Consider the following 19,723-nt stretch of genomic DNA (forward strand, 5'->3'; position numbering starts at 1 on the left):
ATTGTTGATTGCTTTAATCTGGTTAGGGTTGACTTCAATTCCATGGTGAGTAACCATGTACCCCAAGAACTTTCCTGATCCAACACCAAGAGAACACTTAGAAGCGTTAAGGCGCAGCTTGTTTCTCCTTAATATCCCAAAGATATTCCCGAGGTCATTAACATGCTCGGATTCTGCCTTACACTTTACCACCATATCATCTATATAAATTTCAATGTTTTTTCCTAACTGTGGTTCAAACATCCTAGTCATCATTCTCTAGTAGGTAGCCCCTGCATTCTTTAAACTAAAGGGTATCACCTTGTAATGGTAATTCCTAATAGGAGTAACAAAAGCTGTCCTCTCTTGATTATCCAAAGCCAAAAGTATATGGTGGTATCCTTGAAAAGTATCCAAAAAGCTAATCCGACCTACAGTGGCATTCACTAGCAGGTCTATCTGAGGCATGAGGAAATGATCTTTTGGACAGGCCTTGTTTAGATCTGTGAAGTCCACACATACCCGCCATTTTCCATTTTTCTTCTTCACAACCACGGTATTGGCTAACCATTCAGGGTAGAACACTTCTTTGATAGCCCTAACCTGTTTAAGCTTATTCACCTCCTCCTTGACAACATCAAAATACTTTTTAGATGAGCGCCGAGGTGGTTACTTCCTAGGGAGGACAGCCGGGTTGATATTCAGATGATGGAAAATGAAGTTTGGATCCACCTCAGGAGCTTCATAGGCATTCCATGCGAACACATCAATATTCCTTCTTAGAAATGATAAAAGTTCTTCCTTCTCTCGAGGAAGCAACTGCGCTCCAATTTGAAAAAACTTCTCTGGATCACCGTCTATAGCAATTTCCTCCAACCTCTCACACTTTGCCTCTCCTGATACCACATCCGTAGATAGGACCAGAATCCTTGATTGCTATGAGCCTTCTTTAGTAGAGGCCGAAACTCAACTGCAGGCTGAGACATAATTGCAACCACAAGGCACTGCCCAGCCATGGATTGACTGCTCATAAGCTTTTCAATTCGGTCCCCTGAGGGATACTTTACCTTCAAGTGCAGAGTTGAAGAAATGGCCCCTAGGGCATGGAGCCAAGGTTTTGCTACAATGGCAATGTAGGGGGAATAAGCATCTACCACAATAAAGTTTACCTCTACCACCTTCGAACCTGCTTGCATGGGCAATCTACTATGACCCCTTGGGATAACAACTTTCCCATTAAAACTTACCAAAGGTGAATCATAGGCTATCAGATCCTTAAGCTTTAAGTTCAGCCCTCTGTACAAGTTAGGGTACATAATCTCTGTACCACTGCCCTGGTCTACCATCACCCTCTTTACATCATACCCTCCTATTTTGAGGATGACCACTAAAGCATCATCGTGTGGCTGGATGGTTCCAATCTTGTCATCGTCTGAAAAACTCAGCGCCAGTCAGATTTCTACTCTAGCCCTCTTTGGCTCAGAATTAGAGTTCTCGACGAGTACCGAGCTACAGACATCACCCTGGAAGGATGAGAACCAGTTCTCCTAGGTGCAGCAAAGATGACATTAATTGTGCCTAATGGGGGCCTTGAAGAAGCATTTCCCTGAGCCCTTGACCTTGCTTGGTCTCCTTGCTCGTTGGGTCGATATAAAAACTGCTGCAACCTTCCCTTTCTGACTAGTTGCTCTAGATGGTTCCATAGAGTTCTGCAGTCCTTGGTAATATGCCCTCGCTTCTGGTGATATTGGCAATGAAGACTTTGGTTGTGCCTCATGGGGCCTCCTCCCATTTTGTTTGACCATTTGAAGTATGGCTCATTTTTGATCTTCTCTAGGACTTGATGTACTGGCTCCCGGAACACTGTGTTTACCACTTAAGGAGCTGTAGGCCCAGATTGCCTTGCAAAATCCCTTCGGGGCCCGTAATTGTTGTATTTGTCTGACCTGAAATCCCTCCTCTCTTGAGGGATAACTTTACCCTTTCCCTTACCTTGCTGTTGGTATTCCTCGACCTGCTTATACTCATCAATGCAATCCACAAGTCGATGAACACTCCTTACCGACTTCTTGATCAAAGATTTTCTCAAATCATGCTCGGTGGGCAGGCCAACCTTGAAGGTCCTTATAGCCATGTCATCAAAATCCCCATTAATCTCATTAAACATCTCCCAGTATTTATCCGAATACGTTTTTAGGGTCTTACCTTCTTGCATGGACATGGACAATAGAGAAGGTCGAGGAACCCTACTGCACGTAATAAAGCGAGATCCAAAGGTTTGAGTGAGTTCCTTAAAGGACTCAATGGAACTTGCTCCCAAGCTATCAAACCACCTCATTGCCACATGCCCCAAATTAGATGGGAATACCTTGCACATCAAGGTCTCTTTCTTGGAGTGCACAACCATTCTTTGATTGAAGTGGCTAACATGCTTCACAGGGTCTGTTCAACCATTATACATGGTGAATGTGGGTTGAGTGAACCAACGAAGAAGTTTCCCTCCCTCAATTCTACGCGTGAAAGGCGATCTGTAAATTTGGTTGAGTGCTTTGCTCATCGCATCATTTCCCAAGTCTTTGGAAGATGAGCTTCTGTTTTTGTGCTCATGGTGATAATCCTCATCATACGAGAAAGAATCACTAGAAGGAGTCTTTGATCTGCATCTATAGCTACCATCCTCTTCATTGTCGGAAGAGAAGTCAGAATTGCCACAGGCCCCAAACTAGATGGGAATACCTTGCACATCAAGGTCTTATTCTCGGAGTGCACAACCATTCTTTGATTAAAGTGGCTAACATGCTCCACAGGGTCTGTTCGGCCATTATACATGGTGAATGTGGGCTGAGTGAACCACCGAGGAAGTTTCCTTCCCTCAATTTTGCGCGTGAAAGGTGATCTAGAAATTTGGTTGAGTGCTCTGTTCATCGCATCATTTCCTAAGTCTTTGGAAGATGAGCTTCTGTTTTTGCGCTCATGGTGGTAGTCCTCATCATACAAGAAAGACTCACTAGGAGGAGTCTTTGATCTGCATCTATAGCTACCATCTTTTTCATTGTCAAAAGAGAAGTCAGAATTGGAAGGAGTTCGCTTTTGCCATTCGTGGCGTAACCTCCTCTTCAAGTGATCAATCTCCAGTTGCATGGTTTTGGTATTTTTCTCATGAGAGAGGTGGCTACCACCCCGAGAATGGCTTCTACCGGTATGGGTAGTATGCACACTCCCCTCCTGGTCCCTTCTTCACTTGAGGTTGACAAAATGATCTTCATGCTGGGACCCCATAAATTCTGACTGGTGTGGACCTAAACCTACCATAGTTGAACGTTAGACTCACTATAACACCAGAAATTCCCATAGACAGCGCCAATTGTAAGGACACAATTTGAGTCTTCTACCTAAATGATGGATGAACTTAGGCCCAAAAAGCCCAATATAATAAATTTGTAGAGAATGGGTTGAAAAACTGGGCTTTAATGAGTTGGGCAACAAATAAAGTGGATTCAGATTACAAGAAAAGGAAGATAGACTGGTTTAAACTAAAGGAAATCATCCTCGGCAGAGTTCGAGGAGATCAATTCTTATATATTTCTCTTAAGTTTGATTACAAATACAATTCTTGATTGCCACAGTGTTTTTCCCTTAGTTTCTCGATCCCCCTTTCTCAAAGTATCTCTTCCATTTTATACTATCTTTCCCTTTCATCTCCACCTTCCACGTGCAAATCAGATTGTAGGTGTTGATCTTTGTCCCATTAGCACCTTCCTAAAATCTTTAGGTAGTAGCTATAAGACTGAAAGTTACTGTTTAGGTATCACTTCCTCATTAATGCGGCCAGAGAGTTAGCTGCATAGCATTTAATGCGGTGGTAGCAGTTTTCCCTTGAAATATTTCATGACTTTCCTTTGTCTTGTTCCTTCCTGATACTTATCCTCATTCCTAGAATGATCCAGAACGTTACTCTTGATGGCAGACCACACCCTCTGAATTCGGTTTTGCTCAGTTGAGGAGGGATTCTTTCTTGGACCACCCTTCTGGATGACTTTAATCGGATTTCACTTCTTCATTTACTAACATGGATCCTTATGAAAGTGTTTACCTGTCCTTAGATTATTTAACGTCCATGGATTGGTCCTCTAGCCCAATATATACTTAAACATGGGCTCCTGTGCCTATCACTCCTACAAACACCATTTTTTATCTTTTTATTTTTCTTCTCAACTAAATAAAATAGTTTAAAACTGCGTTCAAGTGGCAACAGTCCCATATGGTCCCTTATTGGAACTGAGTTATATATTGTTTAATTAACATTCATAGGGTGTTTAACTTTGTTATTTGGTCTCTTTACTGTTCATTCAATAGCTAAAATTGTGAAGATATTTTTTTGCTTCCTATTTTGTCATGTTTTGTTGGATTTTTCTCTTTTTATAAGTAGACTGGATTCCCATTTTGATATGATTTTCTGTTTAGTTGCTAGGAAAAGATCATGAAATGGAATTGGAAGTTATGTTCTTCATCGAACGGGGAAAATTAAAGAAAGACAAAGATGATATCTAAACAGGAAATGGTTTTATATGGTGCCTCTAAAAGTATCATTACTCATATATTGTGTGTTATATAGCTCATAGAATTTTTTTTTTTTTGGGGATATTGATTGTTCAAAATTAGCTTAGGCAAAATCCTAAAAGGCAACAACAAAACCATTATTATGATTCAAATTCAAATGAAATCAACATGACTGAAACACAACCAATAAAGAATTTATTATAGAGAGGCTGAGCAATGATCTCTAAGTGTAGCAACCCCCATGTCAAGAGGTTTCATCCAGAAAACATTCAGGAGGCATCTGTCCAATGAAACTTTTTGTATCTGTGCAGTAATCATAAATCATGTAGTTATCTCTGACCCATCTGAGTATTATTCATGGTTGTACATGGGAGAAGTCCACCAGTTAGAATTGGAATTGGTGGAACATTGACTAATACTAACAGTTCCATTCCAAGAGCAAGCCCTTGGCCTAAATTGTGCGAACTTAGCTATGAAAGGTGCATTGGCCCAATAGATCTTGATTCTCCCACCTTCAGTTGCCCGGTTGTCACCGTCCCATATGCTGGCATAAACTCTCATTCCTTGCTCATTGGGATAAGCTATCCCCTTGTTCTGGTAGTTCCGGAAAACACGAATTGGAGCACTATCAATGTACCACCTGAAAGTGTATTTAGTAACAAATTAAGGGTCTAGGAAATATATATTTAGTCTGATAAGTTGGGATGATTAATTGTTGTTGAAAAAATTTTTAGTAAAGATATGAGATGTGCAGTTTTCATGTCTAGCTCGCATGTCCACGATAATATTAATTAATTACAAGTATAAAACTCTTAGAGGTGTTCCCCATCGTTGGAGATTTAAATTTAAAGCCAAATGGTCTCATTAGACATTTCATATTGAAGAGCCACTAGTCTTTTGGGGTTGTTTTTTTTCTTTGTTTTATATTTATTTTTATAGAAAAATCCATAGAATTCTTTTTTTTTTTTCTTTTTCGAATAATATAAAGTCCGTTGTATTTTTTTTTCTTCAAATTATACAGTAGAAAGGAATATGTTATTTTAATAGGACAGAAAAGATGGTGCCTGGGTAGTTGACTTACACAATTTCGATGAGGTTCCAAAAAATGGTATAGTTATGGTAATCAGCAGTAGGGTCAAACCAGACATAGAATTGCTGCTCCCTACTATCATTTCCTTGTGTGTAGATATCTGTGTGGACAACATAAGGTTGTCTTGAAACGTTGCCTAGGAACTCAAAGTCTATCTCGTCGCACTTGCTCCCATCCGATGATAGCTACAAAGTTTATGAACAATTAGCTTATTTGATTCTAAGTTTATGAACTCAAAGTCTATCTCGTCAAGCTTGCTCCCATAAGATGTGTGTCTATATATATATATATATACTAGTCGCTAACCCGTGCGATGCACGAGAAAACTATTGAAAATAAGATTTTAAAAAGAGAATTTTATTAATTTTAGTTTATATCAAATATTTATTTATGGTAGTTTAAAATATTATTTTAAATCTTCATTTCATTTTATTTTAGTTGGAATAACTTATATAATTAATTGAAATGCTTATAAATAAGAGATGACATTAATAATATACTATATATAGTTAGTGATTATTCAAGATATCATTCAAATATGACAATTTTTTGGTTTTAAAAAAAGAACAATATTAATGCATTTAAACACAAAATACTATATTGTTCAATAGATATTACAACTTTAAAACTAAAACATGAGTAGTAATTTTTAATGGATTGGGGTAATAGCACAACTTTTAATAGAAAAAAAAAATATTTGATTTAAAATTTTTTGGAGTATCACTATAGTAAAAATGCCGAAAGGAAGCAAGAAATTCCACTAAAAAATGCTACAAATACATTTGGGTTTTTTTTTTTTTTTTTTCAATGAGCAGGTACATTACTGTTTAGTAGAGTCTTAATACATGGGGGATACTCCTCCATCCAATACATCATTGTCTAGCAAACCCAGCTAGTTCTTTGCTTCAAATGCTATCTTCTCTGTTGGTCCGTTTGTTCAAGGAGCCACAAGAGAAAAATATATTCCTAATAGAAGAACCAACTACCAAGTAGTAACTACCAAGTAGTCTAACATCATTAAGGATGTGGCCAATGCTCAAATTGGTAGGTCCAGCTAACTTGCCTTTGGTTTCGATTTGACCATAATAGCCAACCTCCACCGCAACTAATACAATCAACTGGATTGGTTAAAACAATTATCAAATACTGGGAGTATAAAAATACAATCAACTGGATTGGTTAAAACAATATATCACATACTGGGAATATAAAAATACAAAACTTGGTATTATGTATATTTAAATATCATTGCAGGCTTCTTGAATTCCACCCATCACAAAAGCCACGGCTTACATCAAATTGGCCTTTGAAATTTTGATCTCCTTCATCCCTGGAACCTGGAAAATCAAATTTCTGGACTAATTGAAAATTTGTAAATATTTCCAACTATCTTCTAACGATGAAATTATTATATCTTTTCAAGAACAAAAAGGAAAACAAAGACCAAACGTACTATGTAGCAAATTTGAAACCTATCACCAAGAAAAAGAATTAAACCTATTGGAAATTCATTAATTGGTACCAATGCAAGTAATTGGTACGCTAAAATATATTGATGAGTAGATAATGGTGACGATGAGAGAATAAAACTTTATAGGAAAAAAATAATATGAATAAATTACTTGTGTATGCTTTGAAGTTACTACCATATCTATCAAAATTTTGAGGAGAAAAATAGAATGAAGTTACTTGTGTATGCTTTTATTATTGATGCAACGATTTCTCTAATGTTAAAGTGAAAAAATAATATTCACTCTCACAACAACTCAAAACATTTACTTAATATATTATATCATCCATACCATCTAGCCACCACTTCCATTCCGGGTGATCATCTCTAACCACCCTCTAAAATTTTGTGGTTGCCTATGTTTCCGGCCCAACACAAAATTCTACTCCCCACCTTTAAACAAAACTTCACAACTTCGCAAATAATTCTTGTCACATTTAGAGATCTCAAATCAACAATTTTCATTGTAGAAACCAAAATACACACTCAGTAGTTCCACCACTATAAATTATACAACAAATTGAGCTATAGCAAATATTGGTAACACAAAATCTCATAAAGGATTTAAAAGTATATTCCAAGAGGAAAAAAACAACAAATTTTTAATACAAATAGTTAGAGTCTACCTTTTAATTTGGAGTATGTACATGTTTTCTTAAAGAATATAATCGTGTGAAACTTGAAAGCAAGTTCAAAGAATAGGTGCAACACATAAAAGCCAGTCATTCATTTAAGTTGGAGAAAAAAAATCCATCCTAGTTCAATTGAAAAAGCATAAAAAAAAATGACAGTCATGTTTTTACATCACACAAAAAATGACATTGAGAAATAAGGCCAACAAATACATCTCACCCTGATTAAATCAACAACACATCATCACATTCCCTACTTATCTTCCTTCTTACCACTCTCCATGTATTATGACTTCTAGAACAACAACAAAAAATCACTTACAAATTTTATCAAACGGCTTGTGTACATGTAAGAAAAAAAAACTTAATGAAAAGAGAGAATTTTAAAAAGAAAAGAGAGTACCATGTTGCAGCAACACCAGCATCTAAGCATTCTATCAAACACATGTTCAGCAATGTCAAACAACTATACTAACCAACCCCAACCTTCAAAAAAAATTCCCACGAAATCCAAAATAGTGGTAGCCCCAACATAACATTCCATAGGCTATCATATAATAAGATCCAGAGATTATAATAATTTATAAAAAGGGAAAACCAATGTAAATGAAGACGACAGTAACACTATATATCAAACCAAAACAAAGCCAAAATTGAAATCAAATAGAAGAATCCCAGGAAACAAAAATCCAATAAAAATTGCATAACCAAAAAAAGGGAAAAAGAAAATCCAAACCAATGTAAAATGAAGATGAGAAAAACACTATATATCAACTAAAACAAACCCAAAATTAAAACCAAATAGAAGAATCCCAAGAAACCAAAAATCCAATAAAAATTGCACACAAAAAAAACGGAAAAAGAAAATCTAATTACAAAAATTTTGTGATTGTTCTTTGCCATAGATTTGACAACAAAGTAAGAAGAAGAAAACGTGGAAATCTGCAAAGAAAAAAAAAAAAAAACTTAAATCCAGAGCAACCCGCAACCCACAACCACAAACCAACAAAAATTCCATGAAAACAAAAACAAAAAAACTTAAATCCAGAGCAACCCACAACCACAAACTAACAAAATTCCATGAACAATTGAAGTGGATAGAAAGAGAGCAATATATAGAAATAAAGGAGAGTAAAAAACATGTTTTAATTACCTCAAAATAAAACATGATGGGCTAGATTGAGCGATGATGGAGAGGCAAAGAGAAATCGATGTAGTGGCGGTGATCCATGGCGGCAGCGGCGGCGGGAGGATTGAGTTTTGGCATATATTAGAAAACAGAGAGGTTTTGGGGTTTAGACGTGAAGGCTGAAGAGGGAGTTGTAACTTGGATTAGGGTTATAATTTGATAATCTATATATATATATATATATATATATACGTTAAGAAGAATTTAAAAAAAAAAAAAAAAAAGAAGAAGAGGTGACGTGAAAGGATTAGGGTTATAATTGATAATCTATATATATATATATATATATATAATTATTTAAGAAGAATTTAAAAAAAAAAAAAAAAAAAAGAGGTGACGTGGAAAATTGTGGAGCTAGCAGAGGCTTCGGTTTTATATATATATATATATATATATATAGATGAGATTAAATTCTATAAGGACGTGGTGTAAAACTCATGTTTTATCTCTTCAATCCCAACATGCTACATTATGTTATCACATATTTAAAAATAAACACAATCACACTCAATCAATTCTAGTACCTATATATAAATCCAATTAAATTGGGAATTTATTGAGATGTTATTAGGTGTGGTAGGATGTATTAAATTTTAAGTAAAATGCTGATGTGACAATCACTTATTGGATGGTGTAAAATATGGGTTTTACACCCCATCTTTATAAAATTTAATTTCTATTAAAAAATATTTCACAATTATGTTATCACATATTTAAGAATAAACACAATCACACTCAATCAATTTTAGTACCTATATATAAATCCAATTAAATTGGGAATTTATTGAGATGTTATTAGGTGTGATAGGATGTATTGAATTTTAAGTAAAATGCTAATGTGACAATCACTTATTGGATGGTGTAAAGTATGGGTTTTACACCCCATCCTTATAGAATTTAATCTCATATATATATATATATATATATATATAAATGTTTTATGAAACCTTATGCTTTGTTCAAGTCAGTAAAACCTACATAGTAGGCTGTTATTTGTTAGGACATATGTGATTAAAGTGTTAGGAACATATGTCACTATTTTATGTAATTGGCTAATCCTTTGACAAAACGTACTTTACTTGTAATTAGGTAGATCTAGGATGTGTTTAATGCTTCAAGAAACAAGGTTTCAAGTTCAAGTGTTAAAACCATGCAAGTTTGTCTAAGAATCAAGTCAGAAAATGTAGGATTTTAAAACTCGACAATTGGCATCTATCGAGGTTTAAAAAGCTGTGAAACCCGTGCCTCGACAGCTAGCTCTATAGATGACTATCTATCGAGGTTTATGAAATTTAGTTTTTCAAGACTGTTTTTCATCTAATCCGTAAGTATGTGTTTGAGCTTTCTTTTCTCACAATCTTAAACATATATAAGGATTATTTTAAGGGTCGTAAAAGGTTATGCACAATTGCATAAGAGCAAATTTCACAAGAGTAAAGAAGTGTGACCGGAAACCTAGTTTGCCCTAGTTCTTCATTCTTTTCAAGAAGTTGTTGTATTTGTACACCGTATGGTTTTGTGACCAAGCAACTTCATGATCTTCATCGACTGATGAACAAAAGAATTTTGCAGCCAACAACCTTCTCTAGTTGGTGATTGAAGTCGTGTACTGGGATACGTGCAATTGGTTAGTCACGTACTGGGAGCCGTGCATTGAAAAGGGAGATTGTCACTACAGAACAAGTCCAATTGGGTATTGGAAGGTACTGGGATTCCTTTACTTGTAACTGCTTGTTTTGATAATAGTGGATTCTCGGGAGTGGTGTTCTTAAAATCACTTGGTGGGGTTTATGCCGTGTAGATTTTCTCCATTCGTAAACAAATCACCATGTCAATTTATTTTCCGCTACATACTTAGTTTAATTGGTGATTTGTTTGTGTTATCACGCGTTTGCATGTTAATTTGATTAGTTAATAAACTTGGCAAATTAATTAATTAATTTATCACAATGGGTTAATAAGTTTTTGGCCTATCAAGTGGTATCAGAGTATGCACACTCTGATTAGGTTTTAATCTTTATTGTATGATCCATTGACCTCTGTTTGTCATGGATAGAGGATAGTCTCTCATTATATCTCATTTATTTGATGGCACTAATTATGCATATTGGAAAGTACGCATGAGAGATTTCTTGCAGTCTTTAGATGAGAAAGTGTGGCAAGCTATGGAGATTGGTTGGACTAAGCCTACGGAAGCGCCGACTGACAAGGATGATGCTAAGATCAAGGTGGAAAACTTCAACAGCAGGGCATTGAATGCTCTATTTAGTGCAGTCACTAATAAGGAATTTAAGAAGATATCCTCCACTGAAATTGCTAAGGAAGCATGGACATCCTTTAGACAACCTATGAAGGAACCAAGGCTGTTAAAGATTCAAAACTTTAGAGGATGACGGAATCCTGAATGCCTTCATTGCCACTGTCAATCCTACTGAGGGGATTGTTGAATATGTGGATGAAGAAAAGGAATTGGTGGAGTCCATGTTTGAAAATATGGATGAACAAGATGACATCCACACAGACTATGCAAAGTTATACAAGGTCTCAGAAAAACATGAGAAGTTGTATAGGTTGACCACTAAGAAGCTTAGTGATGTGGAGCTTGAGCGAGAAGAAATCTCTACAAAGTTTGATGAAGCCAATCAAACTATTGGAGCATTGAGGTTTGAGAATAACTTCTTAGCTGAGAAAACCAAGAAGCTTGAGGTAGAACTGTTCCAAGTCAGAGTTCAGCTGGAAAAGACTTTAAGCGCTAAGCTCGATGGGATGCTCAGTCTTCAAAAATCTGCGAGCATCTTCAGAAATCTGTTTTCGATGGAACTGGTTTAGGGTATGATTTCTCTTCTCCTAGTATTGCTTCTACTAGTTTTGTTCCTCCTGCTAATAATATTGAAACTGAGAACAATGTTGTTCAAAATGAATTAGCTAGTAAGAACATAGACAAGGTAAATCTATCTTAGGAGCACCTCCTAAGTTTGACAAGAAAGAGATTAAAAAACCTAGGACTGAGAAGGGAAACTCACAAAAGCCAAAATAGAAAAAACAACATTTTTGTCATCACTGTGGCGCAGTTGGACATACTCGACCTAATTACTATAATTGATTAGCCACTCAAAAGAGCAACAGCATGATCGCGTTGGGAGACTAGAGTCAGCTTCCATCCTCTCTTGCTCTCTTTGGAGATCTTCTCAAAACCCTCATGTTCCTTTCAAACTTGAACAATTTTAACTCTTCCCCCTCACCATCGGACCAAGGGTTCGCTAAACAAAAATGTTCTTCCAAGGTGTGGAAGAAAAAGTGTTCCAAGTGATTCTGTCACTTTTTCTCTCTTCCTTTCTTATTTTTGTTTGTATTACTTGTGTGTTTTGCTTTATTATTTTGAGTCAGTATAGTTTTATGCATTGCTTTGTTTTTGTTTGTTTTTCTTTTCAGTTTTGGTTTATTTTATTTTTTATATAAAAATAAAAAAAATTGAAAAAAATTGAAAAAAATTGAAAAATACAAAAACAGTGTGTATGTGCACATTGGTACTTGTGTACCTTGGATGGCCATTGAAGCAAAGTTTTCGAAACTTTGTATCTTTTGTAGCTTAGATGAGTATCTCTATGCAAGTGAGTTTTTTGGCTCATGTTTGTGATGAGTAAGGTTAAATGATCTCTTGTACTTAACACTCGTATCACTCTTTTTAACGAGAAGGACGAAAAAATGCTAAGAGAAAGGCATAAATAACCATCTCACCACTATTGTCTGCCAATCATGAAATGACATCTGTATGTTTCGGCATAGCAAAAGTGGAATGTCAAAATGCTTAACATAATTGGGTATTTCTTTTCTCTCTCTTATATGCCCATGCATGGTTTGTTTAAAAGAAAAAAATGCAAAGAAAAATAAAAGCAAAATGAATCAAAATGCTTTATATATGACTGCAAGCGTGTATTCTAGGAGACGTGGGAGTTATAGGATGTACCTCAAAAGTGATAGTCCCCATCAAACAATTATGATTGTGTATAAGTTAAAGTGATTTTCTCATATCTCAAATTGTCAGAACATGTATACACTTATGCAATCTTGTGATGTTTTTCACACACAACACGCAATATTCTTTGCTACTTTTGATACATGCGCAGGTACAATTTGATTTGGCTATCACAAGGAATACATATGTTGATGTACGCTCACTAAACTGTCTTAACTTGTTTTTGAAATATAAAATTGGTTAGACTTGTTTAGTGTGTGTGTGTGTTTTAAAATTAAATGCCCATCATTTTTATTGTTGAGAGATGTTTTTGAGAGTTTAAAATGTTGTTTGGATTCTTGTTTAAGGAGCAGGTTTGATTGCATTCATATCTGTGTTTTTCTCTTCTTTGAAAAACTGTTTTTAAGTCTCGATAGCTCCTCGATAGCTCTCGACAGATAAGCTATCTATCAAGACTTTTCAGCTGATTTTTATCACAATCTCGATAGCTCTTAATAGCTAGTTCAACCAATAGAGAAACTTTCTATCTCCTTGATAGCTTCTCGATAGCCATCTTGATCCATCGAGGTTCCTTTGTGAAAAATCCTTTGGACCGATCCTCGATAGCTCCTCGTTAGCTGGATCGACAGCTAAAAAGCACATTTTTAAAGCTCGATAGCTCTTGATCCATCGCGATTTCTCACTTATTTCCTTTGATCTCTCTCGACAGATTCTCTCTCATTTCACTCCCAAACACCTCAAACTTAAACCCTCACATTCCTCACTTCTTTTTCTGTCTCAAAATCCTTGTATCTCTTTTGGTATGATAATTTCTTCATCTTTATCATGCATATTCATGATCTTTGACCTAACTTTTGGGGTTTTTGAAATGGGTTGAAAATTTTCAAAACTTTTGAGTTTTTGTTTAAATGATCTTTAAACTTCATGCATTGCATCACATGTGCATTATAACAATGTTTCATGCATTTTAGATGTGTGTTTTACTTTGTGCTCTATTGTGTGCTGGTAGGTTTGGATTAGGCAGAGCCCATGATGAATTTATTTTTGCATGTCATATGTTCATGCATTCTCATGCATATGTACCTTCAATTTTATATATCTTGATACATCAACTACTTGGTACTTTTCTGATTGTCACCTTCTCCTTCTTTCTTTCTCTCCCTCTTACGTTAGTTGCGTCATGGCACCTAAGTCTAAGTCTACTTCGTCCCAGAACCCTCTTCATTCCGAAACATCTTCTTCTTCTTCTCCTTTTAACCCTACACGCTCTCACTTCAGGTTTCGTGATGAGAAGGCCAAATCGGACTTCTTTGAGAAATTTTCACTATGTAGCATTCATTCGGAACGCCAAGTCGTTCTGTTAGATTTTTTTGACACTGACCTACCTACTGTCATCTATAGTAGGGGTTGGGAGTCACTATATGGCGCCCCAGTCATGTGCCCTTCCGTGATCATACAGGAGTTTTACTCCAATATGCACGAATTTGATTACTCTATACTCAATTTTCTACTCGCGTTCGGTGTATACGCATGGTAGTTACTCTAGAGATTGTCTCCGAGGTACTACATCTGCCTAGGGTAGTGTATCCTGACTACCCTGGCTATCAACGTCTGAGGACTGTGTCCAAGGACGAACTCTTGTCTCTATTTTGTGAGACACCTTTTTTATGGGGTGATTGTCAAAACACCTCATGCTCAGCCTTTGCTAAAGGTCCGAGATTCCTAAACATGGTGATGACATTTATTCTTCATCCATTGTCTCACTATAACACTATCACAGAGCCTCGTGCTCAATTTTTGTTGTCTCTCATTGAGGGTCTCACTATTGATTTCCCTTCACACTTTATCCTCTCCCTTATAGATATCTATAAGGACACGACGACTCGTGATAAGCTCATCTTTCTTTCTGCTATCATGAGGCTCCTTTGCCACTTTTCTGTCTCCTATCTTGAGTCTCCTCACTTTTCTTTTATGTGTTCCATTGACGCTGCAACCGTTAAGCGGAGTTTTGCACAGCTTCACTCGAGGGAGCCCTAGTCACAGACGGCAGCTCCTCCGGCTTGTACCGCTCCATCCACCTTTGCACCTTCTTCTTCCATGGGTGGAGTCACACTTGAGGCCATCATGGCATAGCTTGTGCGCATGGATGCTTGCCTTGACACTCTTAGCGATGAGTTGTATCAGGTGAACACCCGTGTTAGTCGTATTGTACAACAACATGCTGTGATAGGTGGTTACACAGTGGCTTCCTCTCTCGAGGCATCTGAGGATAAGAGTGATGGCTTCGGCAGTGCTGATGATGCTGAGGATGATGATGATGGCTCGTTGAGTGATGATGAGATGTCTACTTGATGTACTTACCCCTTTGTCACTCGTGACAAAAAGAGGGAGTAGTTTTGAGATTAGAGTAGTCATACTCATAGGGGAAGGGTAGTTTAGGAAATAGGGGGAGTGTTCATATGTTGAGGGATGTAGTGAGGTTTTTGATGTATTTTTTTTTTCTATTTTAGATATATTACATCTTGTATATTGTTCTTGTGGCCATTTTGACATATATTGTACTTATATTTGATTTTCATATATATATATATATATATATATATATTGATGTATGTTCTTTCATCTATCTCTCCATGTGTTATTTCTTTTCTATCTTTATACATATGTTTCTTATATAAGTGTATGCAATCTTTTATTTCTGTTTCACACTAAGATGCCGTGATTAGTTTTGTTTAAAGTGTTTCAGAAATATAGGTTGTCAAAGTCTACTTGCCATAAACTCTCTTCTTGCAAAGTTTTTCAAAAGTTTGTGTTAGGATAGATTTTATTTTATTCAACAAGTGAATATGAGTTGAGTGATTTATGACTTCTCTCATATCTCATTTGTTTGTTGTCGTTTTGTCACGAATTGCCAAAGAGGGAGATCGTTAGGACATATGTGATTAAAGTATTAGGAACATATGTCACTATTTCATGTAATTGGCTAATTCTTTAACAAAACGCATTTTACTTGTAATTGGGTAGATCTAGAATGTGTTTAATGTTTCAAGAAACAAGGTTTCAAGTTCAAATGTTAAAGCCATGCAAGTTTGTCCAAGAATATAGTAAGAAAGTGTAGAATTTTAAAGCTCGACAGCTAACATCTATCAAGGCTTAAAAAGCTGTGACAGCTAGCTCGATAGATGGCTATCTGTTGAGGTTTATGAAACTCAGTTTTTCAGGACTGTTTTTCATCCAATCCGTGAGTATGTGTTTGGTCTTTCTTTTCTCATAACTCTAAACATATATAAGGATTATTTTAAGGGCTGTAAAAATTTATGCACAATTGCACGAGGGTAAATTTCACAAGAGTGAAGAAGTGTGACCGGAAACCTAGTTTGCCATAGTTCTTCATTCTTTTCAAGAAGTTGCTGTGTTTGTACACTGTAGGGTTTTGTGACTAAGCAACTTCATGATCTTCATCGAGTGATGAACAGATGAACAGAAGAACTGGGATCCGCGCAATTAGTTAGTCACGTATTGGGAGCCGTGCATTGAAAGGAGAGATTGTCACTACAGAACAAATCCAATTGGATATTGGGGTAAGGGTTCAACTGTAAGTTGGTATAAAGTACTAGGATTCCTTTACTTGTAACTGCTTGTTTTGATAATAGTGGATTCTCGGAAGTGGTGACCTTAAAATCACTCGATGGGGTTTTTGCTGTATAGATTTTTCTCATTCGTAAACAAATCACCGTGTCAATTTATTTTCCGTTGCATACTTAGTTTAATTGGTGATCTGTTTGTGCTACCATGCGTTTGCATGTTAATTTAATTAATTAATAAACTTGGCTAATTAATCAATTAATTTATCACAAGGGGTCAATACGTTTTTGGCTTATCATTATTGTTCCTGCTAAGTTCCCAGGTACCAATTTAATGAGCATTTCAAAGCTTCCAAATAAGAATGTTCTCTTCGACACTGCACCAGAGCCTACAACCAAAGCAGTTAGAGACATGAATGACATTGTATATATGTCTGTTTCATATATATATATATATATATATATATATCCAGTCTCCATCATGGACTGTAGATTGATCTGAAACCTATAATTTGCAGTAATAACTTATAAATAAACTAATCTGATTTGTCCATTTCTGATACGTAGCAATGTATCTTTGGTTTGTATTTTGATTTGTACATTGCGATAATTTTGATTATATGCAGTATGTTTAAACGTTTTAGTTCATCATATTCAAAAGTATTAAAGATATCAAAGTCCAATCTTATTTGGTAGGCAAGCAAAGAAATCACAATCCTACTTATATTGCAAATGCATGTTGTAACCCTAATTTAATACATGTTTTGTCTAGAGTTAGATATACTATAGATATCCATCAAGGATTCATTGTAATACATCATTAAAAAATAATAATACTGAAAGTTTGCAGTAGGGCCTAATTTAGTAAGTTCCAATCAATAGGGCCTAATCAACAAGGCAGTAGTGAAAGTCAGGAGAACACACCCTAAAAGCTGGGAGTTAAAAAAGCAAATTAGAAGTTGATTGGCTACCTAGCAAAAGGGCTATTAAGCTTACAAAAGTGGGCTTGGGTTTGCTTAAAATAGCTCATCAACCCACCAGCCATATTAACTTAGCCCAACAGAAAAAAATACCAGTAATTGCAGCCCCATCCGCATAAAGAAGATGAAAGATTGGCTAGGGAACATTCTTATTTGCAAACTTGTCACTCTCCACAAGAGGTAAGCTCTGAAAGTTTTCAATCTCCCTTCAATGATCCTTCCCTTACATCCAAAAAGGTTGAGTAGGCGAGTTTTACCATGCCCCCAACCCAGTCATGATTGTCCTATCCTGGAATTGCAGTGGCTTGGCTCGGGCTGCAGCAACGAGAGCTTTAATAAGAGATATCAGTCCAGATGTAGTATTTTTATTTGAAACTAAGATTTCCATAGATAGAGTAAGGAAGTTCTTGTGATCCCTGGAATTTTATAACTTGGATTTTGTAAATCCTAGAGGAAAGAAAGGTGGGCTTATAGTTGGGTGAAAAATTGGAGTTGATTTGGAAATCACTTCAAAGTGCAATAACATGATTTATGGCTTGGTTTTCTCTATTCTAGTAAATGAACCATGGATGATATCATTGGTGCATGGCCCTCCTAATAGAAATAATAGAGGGCCATTTTGGGATGATGTGGAAAAGGTAGGAGAAGCCTTTAATGGGGGATGGCTGTGTCTTGGAGATTTTAATCATGTCTTTTCTCAAGTGGATAAAAAGGGAGACATGCTGGTTGTAACTTCATCTAATGGAGGTCCCAATGTTGTAATTGATAAAAATGGTCTTATTGATCTTTATTTTTGGGAAATCCTTATACTTGGTCTAATAAGAGGGAGGGCTTAGCAAATATCAAGGAAAGACTAGATCATGGGTTTGCAAATGAGAGATGGATATTTAGTTCAACATGTTCTAGCTTCGTCATCAGACCATTCCTAGCAGTCCTTTGGTGGGGGAAGCTAGAGCAGCATGGAGTGCCATCAGGCTTGTTGCTAGTGAAGTCTATGAGAATATTATACTAGAGGGAGATGCTTAGAATGTCATTTAACTCACTTCGTAATGCAAATGTTGATCCCCATTGGAGTATTAAAACTTTATGTGATGACATTTTGTGTTTTGTAAAGTTTTTTACCAATGTAAAATTTTCCTTTGTTTGTAGGGAGGCAAATGTCTCCGCTCATTTTTAGGTACAATGGACAGCTCTTGTAAGTTGGATTGGGCCAATTCTCATCTCAAATTTGCCTTCTTTTATTTTTTAGGTTTTGGATAGAGATGAGATTTGGCTCAGTTATTTTGCTTCTCCCTTGTTTTGGGTTGAGCAATAAAGTATTTATTCAGCATAATAATAATAATAATAATAATAATAATAATAATAATAAGAGCCATCAAAATTGCTTTTTATTATGGATGTAGGCAATCAAATTGAATCACGTTCCCTCTCTTTATCTTGCTTTTGCTCATTTTCATCATATTATTTTATTTTTTACTTTTAATTTTATTATCGTATCAAATTAAGCTAGCTTAGTATATTTATCTTTTCTAACTTTGACTAAAAAGGAAAAGTTAAATTGTAATATCTAATAAAAAGAATTCGATTCAAAATGAAATGTGAAGTTAAAAATGAAAATTAATTCTATAGTAGGTGTATGGAAAAAAGAAAGGGATAATTTTTACCTGAGGTTTGATCCAATGCGAGTTGAAGATCATCGCTGCCCACAATAGCTGCCTCATTATTTCTCCAGTTGATGTACATGCTCTGGACAATATTGGCATCGAATACATTAATCTTATCAAATACAATAGCAGAGCCAGAGATGAAGAAAGCAATTAGAAAAGCTTGTGATAATGCCATCTCAGACCCCAATGAAACAATCGCTTCTTTGTTATGCATTTGCATACCTTATAATTAAGGCTTTATTATATATAAATTTATGCCACCAAATATGCACTCATAAGACGAACTTGGTTTTGATTATTATTATTATTATTATTTTTATTAAATTTTAAATCCAGAACATATGTATTGAGTTCAGAGGTGAAAGCCTAGAAGGTTAGTTGTTAATGTTCAAATTTACTTTTTACTATTGAGACATGGTTGAAAATAGCAGGTACATGATTTGGTCGTAGGCTGAACAATTATTAAAATGTAGCAGTAGAGTTTTGCGCAGCGCATATTTACTAGTATATTATTTTCCAAACTCAACTTCTTAATTATTATAATTAATTAAGGCAT

The 19,723-nt window shown here is 35.8% G+C and overlaps 2 protein-coding genes and 1 long non-coding RNA gene across 3 annotated transcripts; all 3 read right to left on the reverse strand.

The window, feature by feature from the left end:
* Nucleotides 1-836: 836 nt before the first annotated feature.
* LOC115965056 lies at nucleotides 837-1,771 on the reverse strand. Its single transcript, XM_031084263.1, has 2 exons — nucleotides 1,519-1,771; nucleotides 837-1,411 (listed from the first exon to the last, which is right to left on the reverse strand). The coding sequence occupies exons 1-2, from the start codon at nucleotides 1,769-1,771 to the stop codon at nucleotides 837-839; spliced, it is 828 nt and encodes a 275-aa protein (XP_030940123.1).
* A 3,119-nt stretch (nucleotides 1,772-4,890) lies between these two features.
* LOC115978074 (probable xyloglucan endotransglucosylase/hydrolase protein 26) lies at nucleotides 4,891-19,342 on the reverse strand. Its single transcript, XM_031100099.1, has 5 exons — nucleotides 19,165-19,342; nucleotides 16,825-16,909; nucleotides 9,939-9,954; nucleotides 5,621-5,814; nucleotides 4,891-5,179 (listed from the first exon to the last, which is right to left on the reverse strand). The coding sequence occupies exons 1-5, from the start codon at nucleotides 19,340-19,342 to the stop codon at nucleotides 4,891-4,893; spliced, it is 762 nt and encodes a 253-aa protein (XP_030955959.1).
* Nucleotides 6,417-9,108, reverse strand: LOC115978075. Its single transcript, XR_004088635.1, has 2 exons — nucleotides 8,925-9,108; nucleotides 6,417-6,966 (listed from the first exon to the last, which is right to left on the reverse strand). It is a non-coding gene; the product is annotated as an uncharacterized LOC115978075 (long non-coding RNA).
* Nucleotides 19,343-19,723: the final 381 nt, after the last annotated feature.

Source organism: Quercus lobata, chromosome 2 (assembly GCF_001633185.2).
Source record: "Quercus lobata isolate SW786 chromosome 2, ValleyOak3.0 Primary Assembly, whole genome shotgun sequence".
Classification (NCBI taxonomy): Eukaryota; Viridiplantae; Streptophyta; class Magnoliopsida; order Fagales; family Fagaceae; genus Quercus; species Quercus lobata.